The sequence below is a fragment of the Struthio camelus genome, chromosome 12, assembly GCF_040807025.1.
Source record: "Struthio camelus isolate bStrCam1 chromosome 12, bStrCam1.hap1, whole genome shotgun sequence".
NCBI lineage: Eukaryota > Metazoa > Chordata > Aves > Struthioniformes > Struthionidae > Struthio > Struthio camelus.
In genome coordinates, this window is record NC_090953.1 from 18,417,231 (window position 1) to 18,432,645 (window position 15,415).

The following is a 15,415-nucleotide window of genomic DNA, read 5'->3' on the forward strand; positions in this document are numbered from 1 at the left end:
AATTTTTACTGTACTGGTAATCTGATTAAAAGAATAAAGTGTAACAATCACGCACATTGTAATAAGAGCTGTTTCCACCCCAAAAGTGAAAGATGGTTTCATATTCGCAGTATGTGTGCAAATATACAACTAGACATACGAAACAGCCTTCAACTAGAGTTCTGAACAATTTCAATATATTCATGTAACATCCAACTAGCCTTCAGGCTTTAGTCTCATGGATGTGGAAACACTTCCATCAGGATTTAATCAAAGATAGTAATGAAGTTAAATGAGGGTCTGAATTCCTATTACTTTGTAAAATGAGGCATGTGCATAATTTGTGGCAGAAGGAGGACCTTACATTTTAGTAATACTCTCTCATTTGGATCTATTTATCCTGATGTATAGGGCTACCATGTGCAGAAGGCACTACGCAAAACAAAAAAAGTAAGGGAAAGGTAGAGAAATATTATTTCTAGACAACTGGGTACAGTCTTATGAATTGATCCTTATTCCCAACTTGTTCACAGTAGTTCTATAACATCTACCACAACAATTCAGAAATATATATATATTTTCTCAGCCTCTAATATCCTACATTTTTGTTTTTCAGAATTCCACACTCTCACTTCAGGGAACCATTATCCCTTCCTTTTCACAAGTTTTTTTTCTCTTTTAAATATTGCATGCTCAGAGGCTTCCCCAGCAGGCATATCATCTAAAAATGAAAGCTATTAGTGATCCTGCTTCCCAGAACGATAGCAAGGTTGGGTCACACCTTCCCTCAGAGTTACGTATTCTCGCAGTTCTCACAATATGCAGTTAGCAAGACTAATTAATTAGATCTTCGTGTACTGAGGTTGTGATATGTTGCAGATGATAACCTATTTCTTAAGATCTTTTATGGGAAGTGGTGTTACTTATGCTTCTTTTTTCCGTCGCATCTCACACTGAAATTGTATGCTTGGTGATTTCTTCCCTCCAGTAGTTTTCTACATGAATAAGCTGTATCAGAGAGCACTAATGGAATTCACGCATATGCTTTTTTTTTGTTTTCTACATTAAGCTTATTTCATCCTGTGAGAGGGTCATGTTTGTCAGGCATAATACGATGTTTGGATAATTTTGACTTAAGGCGCTTTTCTCTTTTTAAAGTAAAATTGCAGTGTTTTTACAGTATAGTATGTTTTTTAAGTAAGAATCGCAAGTTTGCGAGATTCTGTAAATGCAGAAGTGCTAGATAGGCTGTGGCAGTTAGAGTCTCCTTTATCCTATCCTGAAGTCTTGCCCTTAATAGTATTCTTTTTTTTTTTTTTTTGCAGTACCCTAAAATTTGACAGTACTAGTATAAAGAAGCTCCACATCAGACAGCCTAGAACAACACTAAAACTATTTGTACAGGAAGCCATTACTACAATAGTCCTGATGATAGTGAAATGGGTATGCTCGCTTGCAAGTTTCTCGTACAGATTTCAATGAATAAATCTAACAAACCCTTTCTTCTTGATAATCTGCAGACAAATGAAAGTAATCTATTCGGTGAAGATCTTCTTCTTCTGAGAAAATACAGCGCACATTCTTTCCTCCCAAAGCAAGTTTGTTTACAATTTGTGTAAAACCTCTATTTATCTTGTCAGTTTGAATGACCAGAGTAAATTGTTTCAGAAAATATAAGTTAATTCTAAATGCCTGGGTCAGTTTATTACCGTACACACTTAGACCCATAGGTTTCTATCACCCAGTCAAGCTAGCCTACGACAAAGATACCTCAGAGTTAGGTGAAAACTTCCCTTGTTGTAGATGATCAGTTGTGCAGTGATGTGTGATAGTTTTAGTGGTTTTTTGTTTGCTTGTTTTTACGATGGTACTCTATGTATGTTTATACATCCTCATATAATATGGAGTTAACTATAAAAGAAACAATAACAGATCAGAAAAAGCACTTGCATTATATACAATAAATATAGTGAGTTGCCTATAGAAGAAGTCCTAGTAGATCTGAAGAAGAAGTTGCAAAATCACATATTGTAAATACCTAGATAAGAAACAAAGACACACATAGACTTTTTTCTTACTTTTGAAGAGGGAGATAATAACCACTGGAGCCATCGCATCTGACACACTTTTAGATTCTGAGGAACTCTTTTGTGTTTGACAAGTATGATCTTAGTTCCCTTTTCTCTTCTGGAAAGAAAATGGGAGATGTGTGAAGCTCACACATGACACTGAAATGACAAGAAAACCTTTTTCAGTCGCTTTCCTGCCTGAAGGATCTACTGTGTTCTTGGTGAACACAATCTTTATTAATATTATGATTATAACTGAGCAACTGAACAAATCAACAGAATAAACTATTACTAAAAAGAAGTAGTACAGAAAGAGAACCTCCCTGGTAAACAGGAAGATTTAGATTAAAATAGATTAGAAGGAGATCAGTTATCCAATGTCATGTTTTAATGTCAATGCTGTATCGTATTAGTCTCTGGAATGTTACAATGCCACTTTACCAACTGAACTGTGTAATATGAAGTTCTCAAGTCATGTTAAATACCAAAATAGCCGAGAATATGCCATATGTATATCTCAAAAATTTTTTTACCAATTGTTAGTGTAAAAGTCAGCTGGGGGAAGAGGTATATTCTAAGAATAATAATAATCTTAATTATTTAGTCTACATAGTGGCATATTATTGAGAAATATATAGAAGGGACAATGTACTATTACAGAAATATCTCTCTACTGTGCAGAGTAAAACTATATTTAAGTCTATTCTAAAATGCAAATACAAGCTCCTATTTAATATGTCATAAAAAGAGCAACAAATTTAATGCTTGCTTTAGTTCTAATATGGTTTTGACAGCCTAAGAAATTGATGCATTCAAAGGCTTAAATTCTGTCATTGAAGCCTAATCTACCCTCAAAAGTTGCTGCTATGCCATTACAGTAGTAATAAAGATGACATTTATTCTGGTAAGAGTTTTTTTGTTTTGTTTTGTTTTGTTTTGTTTTGTTTTACAGACCATGTAGCTTATACAGGTTTGCTGAACAAAATGAACTATAGCAATAAAACAGAGTATTTTTGATTGTTCACAAGCACAGCTCTGCCAGCTAGAGGTGGGGTTTCTTTTTCCTCATATTATTGCAAAAAAATTACATTATCTGAAAGACCTTTCAGTGTAGCCTAGACCTTAAGAAGTGCATTTCTGTAATGTCTCAAAAGAGTCTTTTGAGTCAGGCCTAAATTTCTTCTCCTCATGTGATCTCAGTCAAGACTGCGTGATGCAGGTAACATGTGGAAAGGGGTGGCTCCTAGTGACAGCTGGCACTGTGGGGATGTGTTATGTGTTAATGGTAAAGGAAAGAAAGTCGAGAGTTTTACTGTCCCTTTTATTCCAACAGGCTTACTGAAACCAGCTCTTCTAAAAACAGCAATAGATAATACTGTAAAATTTTCCTTTTAAGTACCTTGAATCTCATATATATTCTAGCGATATTCAGATTGAAAAAATGAGAGGTGCAACTCAGGGAGAACAGAGCTTTAGGCCACAATTATACTCCCTTACTCTTAGCTGCTCTGCAGCTGATGGGAGCCCTCAGTTGCTCTACGTCATAGCTAGCCACTCTCCTACAGCTGACAATAGCCTACTCTCCAGCTAGAATAAACATATTATCATGACTGCAGTTTGGGTCAAAGACACATTTATTTAGGTATAACAGTCATACTGAAGAAACTCCTTTTGTAACTCATAAATGTCTAGACAGAGGAGTCTGTTCTTTCAGAGCCAAGAAGTGTACAGGAAGGTCATAGCAGGGGCAGGCTTCACAAGAGACAAGGGCAACAGAGATTGTAAGCAACAGACTATAGAGTTTGTTGTGAAGTAAAGCATACAGTTAATTTACCTGAGCAAATAAAATTAAGAAATGAATAGGGCTCTGCTTGTTTTTGTACTGAAAAAACTCCTATGAATCAACTATATTAACCTGAAGTAATCTAATAGGAATTAAATTGTTTCTAAAACGCATGCTATGTCTGAAAAAAATGTAAGCTGCTTTCAGCTTTATGACCTGTAGTGAAGGAGAGTGTATCTTGCCAGACAGAACGAGTCTGTACAGAGAACAGTAAATATGCTCAGAGCATCTCCACTGCAGGGATAGCTACCGTATAAATTCTGGCCATAGCTCAGCTACGGGGCCGCACAAGCCTCGGAGGTAACAGTGGGATGTTTGGATACTTACCCTAATCGGGAAGCTGCTGATTGACTGCTGTTAAAAATAGGCAGTTCATCTGAAAGACAAGAAAAACAGGATCTTTTTACTCTTTCAGCTATATAGAAGATCTGTGCTTAAAACAGGATGCCCTGAAAGGAGGCATATAATGGAGCAGCACTAAGACAGAGCAGGTATGACAGAAACAGAAGAGGAATTAAAATTAGAGGATAACATGTCTTCATGAATATCTGGTTTTGTCTCTACAATATGCATCAAGGAGTATGATGATGATACATAAAACTGACAAAACCAATTAATAAGTTAGTCTCAGATTAACAGAGTATGATCAATGAAAATGATAAGAGTTAAATCTGAAATAACTAATTATTTTGCAAATGTAAATAGAATTAGGAATTCCAATTTAAGTAAGAATGGGAATCAAATTATAGGCTCTTGAAGAAGGCGAGTAAAGACTGGAATATGCAGCCAGACTCCAACATAGAGTCTTCGTGCAAATTTTTGCCTGTGCATTTCTTAACTCCTTTGTACACAGATGCTGAAAAGAAATGCATGTTTCAACTCTGATACTGTAAAAATTGAAAAAGCCATGTTTTGGGCTCAGAGTCCCTTCATCAGGTAAGGAACTCCAAAAGCTTACCCGCTTCTTCCTGTTATATTAGCTTTCAAAGAAACTTTGCTTCCCTTGTATCCTTAGACCGCCTTATCTACAAAATTTCTAACACTATAACTCTATGAAAGTCTTACCATACGACTGCATTTTTCTTTCAATAATTTCTATATCAAATATGAAACAAGATTAATATATGTTTTTCTAACTGCTAGGTATCACATTCAAACTGAAATGTGAAATTCAAACAGTTTCAGTTATAATGCAGCTAACATTCTGCTATTGATGCCAAGAATAAAATCCAGCCCACACTCATTCTCCCACTACTTATGTGGGCACCATATATTTCTTCAGTCAGCTAATGACTGTGGATACACAGAAGAAGAAAGCAACATGTCAGTTTTACAGTTCTTCTTTCTAGTCACATTTTAAGGCAAAACAAATCTCTAAAGGTTTTCAGATTCATTTGATGATCTGTCTACAGAAGATATAGACTGTCCATTCAATATACCTCAAGCTTTAGCTACATTTAACCTTCCTAATGATTTCAAGTTGACTGACCCTCATTGTTTTTAATGCTCAATCTCTCAAAAGACAACCTGCAAAGAGTATCTTGAGAGCTAAAAATGAGCAAGCTTGTGTTGGGACATTGAGTTGGCATTTGAATTTTTAAATCATCTGTGACACAGAATTTCAGGACATTTCTATATATCTCCAGTTTCTTGACTGAAAAAACAGAACCGTCCAAGTCATTAACCATAGTAATACAATTACTATGATATGTTTCTAATTAGAATCTTTTGTGCTTACGAGTAACATATTGATCTTCTCTGTCTCCTGCTTAACAGACAGGTCTTTGGAGAATGTAGTCTACTACAGTCTTAGGTACATATTACCTATAAAAAAGGAAGAAAAATAATGAAATTCTAATCTTTGAGCCTTAAAGTGACAATGCTGTTCACAGTATTTTTCCTAGTTAACAGTGCCAGCTTAATTCATCCACTCTGAGTATTGCAATTCATACAATTTACATGATAGCATCTTCATGAAAACTTGTCACTTCTGTAAGGATTTGTTTATACCTGCATTCTGCAAAACGCATACATGCTGAAACAGTACTGGGGCTGCCAAAATGCCCCAGCCGGTATCAAAAGAGCTTAAACATCCCCTAGTCTTTGATAACCTTGGGAGGAGGCAACAGAACTTTAGGCACTGAAACTTTTGACACTCAACTGCCATTTCTCACCAGAAGCATCAGAACAACTTCTATAGCACAACTCGAAAAAAGTTTTACCTGTTTTAGCAGGTTTACCATGTTATTTTAGATGTTTTGTATGTGGGTTAAGCATAATTTGAAACTTTCTGTTCGAGTACGAATTCACCATGCTGCCTTTACCCAAAGTATTTCCCACTACTATTGATCAATGTGTCAGCTAAGTGCTATCCTTCACTTCAGTGATGTTTGTACTGTAGCGGATTTCTTTGATCTTATTGTAGTATGGTTTAGAGTGAATCCTGAATGCACTTGTCAAAAACCATGACCACCTATGGCTCTTAATACTGGACTTTAGGAGAAAGGCGCGAAACAGATTAATGCTGTAACGATAATTCAGTGTCGCACCTACGGCCACTACACACTTATGTTTTCAGCTATTTTTGTCACAGTAGCCAGGAGGCAGGCACCCACCTAGAAAACATTTAATATTTTTAGTTTGATTTAATCACCATCTGATTTCCAAACACACGTTAGTTGTTTTTCTCATGTGAAAGAAGAGGGAATGATGTTTATGTCGTCTTGCCAGTAGACTCACTAGGCTTTGCACGTGCGACTTCACAACCCAGTCACTTAGGGGAGGTGCGGAGGAGGGTGCCGCAGTGGGGAGCTGCTCTCCAGCCACCTCACACCCGGAGTCTTTTCTGAAGGTGGCTTGGCTGGTGGCACGGCTCCCGCTGCAGCGCTGGCCTGCTGGCCCATCCTGGCTGCCTCCACACCTCACCTCCTGCTCAGACCCTTGCTCCCCTCACGCTCATCCTCACCTCACCTCGCCTTCAGATTGCCTCATCGTCACCTCGCCTCACCTTCGGGCTACCTCAGCCTCACCTCACCTTCTTCCTCACCTCGCCTTCCTCCTCTCCTCAGCTCGCCTCTGTTCTCGTCGTCTCATCTCACCTTCGTCCTCACCTCACTCTCACCTTCCCTTCATCTCCACACTCACCTCAACTTCCTCCTCCCCTCACCTTAACCTGGCCTTCACCCCACCTCGCCTCGCCTCGCCTCGCCTCGCCTCGCCTCCGCGCCCGCCCCGCCGCTCACCTCGCCTCGCGCCGGGGCTCAGCGGGGCCCTCGCCGCCCCCGGGGCCGCCCCCGGTGCGGGGGCGCTCGCCTCCGCAGCCCGGCACAGCTGACCCAGGGGCGGCCGCGCCAGCGGCGGGCGCGGCGTGAAGACTGCGATAAAGCGGGGCTATTCTAGGCGCTAATGGGATGAGCGGCGCGGCGGGCTGCGGCATGGCGCCGCTCTGATGGCGGGCGGGAGGGCCGGGCCGGGCCGCGCGGCCGCAGGTAACGGGCGCGGCGGGCCCGCTCGTGCGGGGGGAGGGGCGGGCCGGGCCGGGCTGCGGGAGGCGGCGCAGGTGAGGGGCGACGGGCCGGGGCCGGGGCGAGGAGCGGGAGCGGGAGGCGGCGCGGGGGGAGGGCTGGGCGCGGGAGCGAGGCGGGAGGAGGAGGAGAGCGTCAGGCGGAGCAGGGATGGAGGGAGCGCGGCGGGGGGCGGAGGAGGAGAGCGTCAGCTGGGGGCAGAGATAGAGGGAGTGCGGCAGGAGGAGGAGGAGAGGAGCGTGAGCTGGGGGGGCAGAGGCAGAGGGAGCGCGGCAGGAGGAGGAGGAGGAGGAGGGGAAGAAGCGCGACGCAGGGACGGCAGATGCCTGGAAATAAAAATTTGATGATTGCATGCAGCGGCTGGAGAGACTCTGTCGGTGGCGGCGGCGGGGACGAGGCAGGGACAGGGGGGGCGACGGCAAAATGAAGTATCAGAAATACCTGACTGTCTTGCAGATGGCCATAGGGGTGACCGCCTCCAACCGGGGCAGTCTGATGCCCTTAAAGAGGAAGCTGTGGTGAGTAGGCACGGCAGGGGCCGGCGGCACTGCGGGCCGGGGCGGCGGGCGGCGGCGGCGGCCGCGGGGCTTTTTCCTGACAGGAATAACGGCTGCGCGGGCAGCGGCGCGCTGGAAATCCGGCCCGGCGCCGCGGCAGAGCGGGCCTCGGGCGCCCGGCCGCATCTCCCCGGCGGAAAGTTGGTGGCGGATCCAGCGATGGGGCTGGGGCGGCGGCGGCGGGGGCGAGACGCTGCCCGGGCGCCCGCCATCGCGGGCTGCAGCGCGGCCGGCGGCGCGGCGCTCCCGCCCGCCCGGCCCTCCTGGCGGCTGCCAGGCCCCTCGAGGAAGGCGCGTTGTCAGGCGCTTGCCGGAGCGCGGCGGCGGCCCCGGTGTTCCCGCTGAGCGCGGTGCCTCCCCCGCGCTGCCCGGCGGCTGCCGCCCGGCAGGTGCGCTTGAGGCGGCGCGCCACGGACAACACGCTTTCGCCGCCTTCCCGCTGGTTTTGTGCTTGCTGGTGGGGGGCGCTGAACTGGCGCCCGGCGGTGGAGGGCCGGCTGTGGCAGCCCCCCCGGCAGCGGCGGGACGCGCGTCCGCGGCAGCGCTGACAGCGGGGGGGAAATGTGGGAACTGGCCGCGTCTTCTGGAGGGGGAAGCAGCGAGAGCGTTTCTACACGGGGTGGTGGTGGTGGTGGTGGTGGTGGTGGTGGTCCTGCGGTTCCCTGTCGCTGCCCTTGTGCGTCCGCGTAGGGAGCGGGGTGTCAGCGAAGGGGCGAGAGCCCTGCTGCTTAGACGGGGTCACTCACGAGTGGAAGGATGTCCGTGGCAGCGACGGCAGCACATGCGGATCTTCCATGCGCTGCCCGATTGGGGTTTTTTTTCATGTTATCAGCCGGCGTAGACAATGTCAAGGAAATACAATTGAAGAAACAATGTGGAACTAATAAGCTGCCTGATATTCATTCCAAACCTTGATGTATTACTTGCAGAAAATAAAACGACTGGACATATCCTATTCATATTAACTGTAACATACAAAATCAAATCTAGTCCTAAACAAAAATATGCTGTCATGCAGATAACTTCTATTACCTTTAATCGAATCAAAGGATTTTAGACTGTACTCAGTGCTTTGATTTTGATTATGTAAGTTACATAAAGTGCTACTACCCTACCTCTCTTATTCTCCTAAAGTGACATTCCTGTCAGTGCGCAGCAGTGTGCGTGTTGATATATTATTTCTTTTAATATTTGAATTGTGTAACACAGTGCTAGCTCTTGTGCCATATCGTATTTCCTCTGTCTTCTTGGAAATGTCGTCTTTGCTGACAAATTAAAGTGAAACTATCGATATTTGCGCACTTTAAAAAGTAAGTCTGGAAGGACCTGATACAACTCCCACTTGATGCCTTCAGTTGGAATGTAATCAGCTCTGTATTGCCTAGTTTCATGGTGAGATTCTGTGCTTTTTGAGGGATATCAAAACACTGTAATGGATCCCAAATAATACATGCTATAAGCACTGAATGTCTTAACATTTGTAGCTTGTCTTCGTGTTATTACAATGCTGTGCTGTATACAGATTTAAATGACTTAAGTGTTAGGGATAAATAAGATAAATTTTTTTTGCAGTAGAGATCTATATGAATTACTTAAGCATTTGAGAGTGTGTCTATGGGATATTTTTATTAATAGGTGACATGATATTATGTAGTCACATTTTCTTAGGGAACTTGGATAGCATTATCTGCATAGGTAGAATTTATGCTTGTGGATGAAATAGTATTTTTTTCTGATGCATTTAGAGAAATGCGTAAGGATAATTTGTCATGGCTTTTTTTTATTTGCTTTTAGTCTGTATGTATACTGTTCTTAATGCACACATTAAAGAAAAGCAAATAATAGGGAGGTGAGTATATTTTTATGACTAAAATCAAGGCAACATAGTGTATATTGCCAGCCCGGAAAGCAAAGATTTGTTCCAATGCCATATCACTGGGAACCTCCAAAATACATAAAGAAAATACATAAATCAAGTCAGCTTGCAATCAGAGGATGCTAAGACTTTATTTTTATTTATTTAAAAAAAAAAAAGAATGATGGCCATTCAGATTCGTAAGTTGCTTGATGTGTTAGTACATATTGTAAGTGGAAGCAAAACATATAATTTAATAAAAAAGGTTTAAAATACTTTTTGTTGGTGGAGATAATCCACCTGAATCCTACTGAATGAAAATGAAAAAGGTAGCAGCGATGGTCTATTTCTTTATAGAGCATCTGCCACTCTAATTTCCTCTGACTTGCCCTCCAAAATGTGAGTCCTGTTCTCTGATTTACCAAAGCACAGCTACAAATCAAAACAAAAAAGATGGACCCTGATTGGTATAAACTAGCTGGGAATAAAACGAACAGAAAATTGGACAAAAAAGGAAGGAAGCTGTGCCCTGGGCTTGCAGCTGGAAGTGCTGGAGCCAGAAACTTAACTGTGTTTAATGTGGAGTTTGATCATTTTATGAAGAGGTTTACCTGGTGTAGTAGAGTTCTGCGCTCGGTGATCAGGGAAGTTGCTGGAGTCCCGATTTGCTGATTCAGACCCTGTTCGGTGTCTATGTTGTAATCTAATATGTAGAAACCAGAAATGAGATGAGTAGGATGTTTTTAATCTTACTGCAGAGTTTAACAAGTCAGTAAGCTGTCTTCAGGGCACGAGTCGCCTTCCAGATCAGGGCAGAGACAACATGAGAAGCTTGCACTATTTCTGTCTATTTTGTACCTGTTTTCTGCACAGACAATTTTCTTTTCTGAGGTTGTCCAATAACGTTTCTTAGCAGCACTGCCTTTATTTTCTCTACAATAGAGTGTTACCTGGTTCATTATATTTAAAACAGTTGTCAGAGGTGTGTAACTAGTACTTTCCTTCAGAACTTCTGTTTTCCTGTTTGGAAATAGAATATTTTATAGAGTTTTGTAAGTTGTGAAACCTTTATTTTGACATTGAGCTTTGGCTACGCCAGTTACTAGAGAAACCAAATTAAGAAGAGGAATGTGGCAATTCACACCTGAAAAATTGTATGACAGTCCCTTTCACCTTGGTAAAACAGCTCAGGGTTCTATTCTCAGCCTCAGTTGATAGCTTTTTTTATTTTAAGGCAGCATGGATTAACACATTTGCTAAGGTACTCAAGGAAAATTAACTTCTCACCTGGGAGTACTTTAAAATAGTAGTTTAACATCAATATTTACTGAACTCCCAATACCTGCAAGCTGAATGCTTTTGTAGTGGGAAATTATAAATCATGTAATTAAGATGAAGTACGCATATAGACCATAAATTCTTGCCAAGCTGCCGATTAGGTTCCTCTGCCCAGAGGAGAAGGAAATAGGGGATCTTTTAAAGCCTTTCAAAGTAGAAACAAATGCTGTAAGAAATAGATAGTCGTGCTGAAAGTTCCCCTATTTCCTTTGTTTTGGCCTGCTCCTTCTCTGGAATTATTCAAATTATTTGTTTAGTGAAAGTGCAAGACCAAGCCTATTGTGAGAAGAATCAGGAAATGAGATAAAAAGCTTAGTCAGTGTTATGTTTTCCTAATGAAGAATATTATAGCAATTACTGAGACTATTCCATGTTTACATTTCCAACACCTTTTATACGTGTTTGAGTTCTCTGAGGTGATCTGTAGTTAATAGAAAAGAAGGCAGTTGGAACACACTATAGGATTTGAATTTTGACTAGATCCAATTCTCCCCTGTTTATCTGGGGCTATTGTTAGAAGAGTAAGTGGTACAGAAACCTGCATCTTCATGGCAGCTTCTCCTTGTAGGAAATGACTTAGGGACAGTTATTTTCAATCATACGAGTGAACTTATTTGAAATCCGTGAAGAGTAACCAGCATGTCTGGAATTAAGCACTGTTCTAAAAGTTTTGGTGGATCAGAATCTTTGTATTTAGACTGAGACTGGGATGCAGAAGTTTAGGCTTGTAACGAAGGATGTCTGTTGTATCATTAGGACCATCCATAGAGAGGAAAGTGTCACAGCTAGTTTACGTTCTAAGTAGCATCATATCTAAAATAACCAAATAACGGAAGATGTCATTTTAGTGTAGGAGAAGAAAAGCATCAAAGACTGAACTTCTTGGTTGTCTCTTGCAGAACTATATGGAAAAATATAGCTCACCAGAATAGTTGTTTTCCACTTTTCATTACTGATTCCTGTTAATATTTGTTTGAAACAAGGATAATAATCTCATCTTAGTCCACTGTAAACATTTATTCATATTGTAAATGAATTGACATAATTTTTATTCTCTGATGAGGCTGGGATACTGTGATTAAACTGAAGAAGTTGGCAGAGATAGGCAAGAATTTTTCATAGTAGCTGACTGCTCAGTTCTTGGCTTTAACCAGTATCATTAGTCATTATTTCAACTTAGTCATTTTTTTCAAACAAATATGAATATTGAGCAACTATACCTATTAGATCTCCAAGCTAATCAGTGAGAGTGAGCTTCAGCTTTTCCTGCCTTTTGTTGGAGCCAGGAGGTACACTGGTACTGTAGTACTGGGGAAGCCTGTCATCTTAGGGGAGGACACAATTAGGGAAGTTCTATATATCTCTTTAAGTAAGATCTATATAGCTACTAAAGACAGCAGTTTCTAAGAACTTTCAAACTTACATATGTGAGACCATTTTATATTAACCTTTTGCTACAAGTACCTAAATGCTTTGTTAATATCCTGGGCAGGCAGCTTGCATTATATGAAAACTGTAATAATTAGTTATGTCACTGCTAATCAGCCCTGTTGGGGTTATATAGCGGTCACAAATGTGACAACTTCTTTGTTAACTGCAGCTTTGATATTGCGCTCAGAAAACAGAAACTGTGTAATTTCAAGGCTTACTTTTTCAATATTGTAAAATTGTCTTTTGTAAAAATTTTTCAGGACTGTAAACAAACCATCACTAAACAGGAAGAGAATAGTCTTAAATTTTTAAATACCGTTCAATCTAAATGGTCTATCTAGGAAATAACGTGACATTAGTTCAGTCATTTCAGCCAAAGTTTAACTACAAAAAGGTGTAAGATGTAGTTTATAATACATAATAATCATGTGCAAATAAAATACAAAGACTTTTAAAATAAAAGCTATGTTACATTATATATGTTCCATCTAATTATGTTATGCTATGTATTAAGTCATTATCCCTTGATTATGATGCTGTATCTTGAGGGAACTGTTATGTGACATTTTGTTTTGCTGGCATGTTTGTCAGTGGTCTTAAGGTCTTTGCTTATTTCACCCACTGGAAAAATAATTTAAAATCACAGTTATGTAATGGGGTATCTGATCAGGAACCAATCAAGGTCAATGAAACCGGTGTAAGAACTGTGGATGTTAAACAGGGGCCTCAGGCACTAGATGAGATTTACAAACTGGTTGAAATTTACTTCTCTGATATTTCCAAAACTTAGTAAATTGGGATGCCTTAATTTAGGATCAGCCACACGAGCCGCACTGGCAAGGTGTTATGTTTCCAGAATATTAAACACACATTCTTTCATGAACAGAAACAGCACGTTTCAAACAAGGCATCCAGAATCGCTCACTCCCTTCAAAGATCTTGATGCCATTTAATACCTTTTTTAAAATCTAGACTACTTTGGAAATCTCATTCTTAGGCTTTGATTCAAGAGGATTTGCCTTCAAGTAGCTAATGAGTTGCAGACATTTTAAAAGGGCTCTCACAGATCTCTCTGCTTTAACCTGTTCTTCTCTATGCCTGATGCATATACTACAGCCAGAGAATTAGAAAGTCACTTTTGAATTTTCTATTAATTAAACAAGACAAATAAACAAAACATAAAGGAAGAAAAGAGATAATCAGATGTGGCAACTTTCATTAATAATGTAATTAATTTTTTTATGTTAAGGTTCAGATGCCAAAATAATATTATTGCATGATAGTTTCAATGTTCATCAAAAAAAGAAACTCTATTTCTCTGGTTACAGTAGAAAGTTTGAGAAAGGAAGATTTGAAAGTAAGAATTAATTAAAAATCAATTTAAAATATATTTTCAAGTCAAACTTGAACTCTTTGGACTTTGTCTCATGAATTTGGACTCACTGAAGCTGGCATTCCTGTTAATCTTACAATTTCATAATCTTAATGTTGGGGTTCTATTCCTTGTGAAAATGCCTAGTACTTGGAACAGTTCCAGTTTTGCAACAGCATTATTGGAAATGGATTCTTGAGTGTCATTGCTGCATCCAACACTCTGAGGAGATGTGATGAAGCAGATCCAAGTCTGTTCAGATCTGTTACTACTCCTCTTTGCTAAGACTTGAGGAGTAGCAGAGTAGCACTGGAGTTGTTAAGTCTCAGCAAAATGATTTTTAATTCATTACACTTGTCCCAAGGTTTTCTCTTCAACCATGGAGTAAAAAACATAATTCTGTAGATTTGGATATCTTAGCTCATATCCTTCCTTTGATACACCATACTGTGCAAAGCTTCCGATTTCCCGCTAGGTTTTTCATTGCTTGAATATTGTTTCATTTTCTTGTAATGACATAGTGCAATTAATGATTTTATTTTTTTACTTTGAACATTAAATATGATGTTTAGATGCATTTTTCTAAATTCCAGAAGCTTGTAAGTAATAGCCATCATCTATTCTCCAGCTGGATGAAATGATGGATGTATGCCGGGGGCAGCAAATCGTGCTCCTTTCTTTCACTTCTCAAGTGGCTTTAGGGAATGGAGCTCCCAAGTGGAAGGTCCTTCAAAATACATCATTACCTTAGTTCTCTGTAAAAACTACATGACTTCAGTTGGCCTGTTATAAATATGTTTTTTCTTTCACAGATGGAGGTTTTTTTTAATTTCTTTTTTCTAACAAAACTGTATGAACACAGTATGAACACACTTTAAAAGACTTGCAACTTTTAAATACGTACATTTACTGCTAAGGGCCTAGAACAGTTGGTTTGAGATATATTTCAAAATAAAAAAGAACACAGCACAGCTTTAAACTTTTAAAAACTTTTCTATTGAGTATAAGGAAGACAGGTATTGGTTTAACGTTCTCAGCATGTAATTGGCTGGAGGTGAACGTGCAGATTTATAGATCCAGTGATAAGTGTTGAAATGGGAAACCTACAAAAATTTTCTGGAGAGCGAATTAGTCCAGACCTTCCAACTGTACTGAAATCAAGGTATCTTTTTGTGGGCTCCAGAGTCTGCATTTGACATGGAGTCAGAATACATACTGTTGCGTACGTTTGGATTGACTTTATCAGAAATGTTTGGAGCACTCCAAAATATATCCAAAAGATACATTCATGTAGTAGAAATAGAAATGTGCTATCGCCATAAATGTTGCTTTTGTCTGTGGAGCAGGAGTTGAGACTGAGCAACTGTCTTTGGAAATCTGTCCTGGTGATTCTTTAAGACATGCTAATAGGGAATCTGTGGCATTTCTGTAGTTTCTGTTCGGTAAA

The 15,415-nt window shown here is 40.6% G+C and overlaps 2 protein-coding genes across 15 annotated transcripts in view; one reads left to right on the forward strand and one right to left on the reverse strand.

The window, feature by feature from the left end:
- The window catches only part of TARS3 (threonyl-tRNA synthetase 3), a 47,739-nt gene extending 45,609 nt beyond the window's left edge, over window positions 1-2,130 (reverse strand). Inside the window, exon 1 of the mRNA XM_068957822.1 lies at window positions 2,058-2,130. Coding sequence (XP_068813923.1) covers window positions 2,058-2,091 — 34 coding nt within the window. The 5' untranslated portion in view covers window positions 2,092-2,130. The remainder of the gene's footprint in view (window positions 1-2,057) is intronic.
- Window positions 2,131-7,751: 5,621 nt separating this feature from the next.
- TJP1 (tight junction protein 1) overlaps window positions 7,752-15,415 on the forward strand; it is a 174,383-nt gene continuing 166,719 nt past the window's right edge. For 4 of the 14 annotated variants that reach the window (XM_068957803.1, XM_068957807.1, XM_068957819.1 and 1 more), the window contains exon 1: window positions 7,752-7,933. In XM_068957803.1, coding sequence (XP_068813904.1) covers window positions 7,767-7,933 — 167 coding nt within the window. In that variant the 5' untranslated portion in view covers window positions 7,752-7,766. The remainder of the gene's footprint in view (window positions 7,934-15,415) is intronic. The other 10 variants (XM_068957799.1, XM_068957800.1, XM_068957802.1 and 7 more) reach the window with 4 other exon arrangements.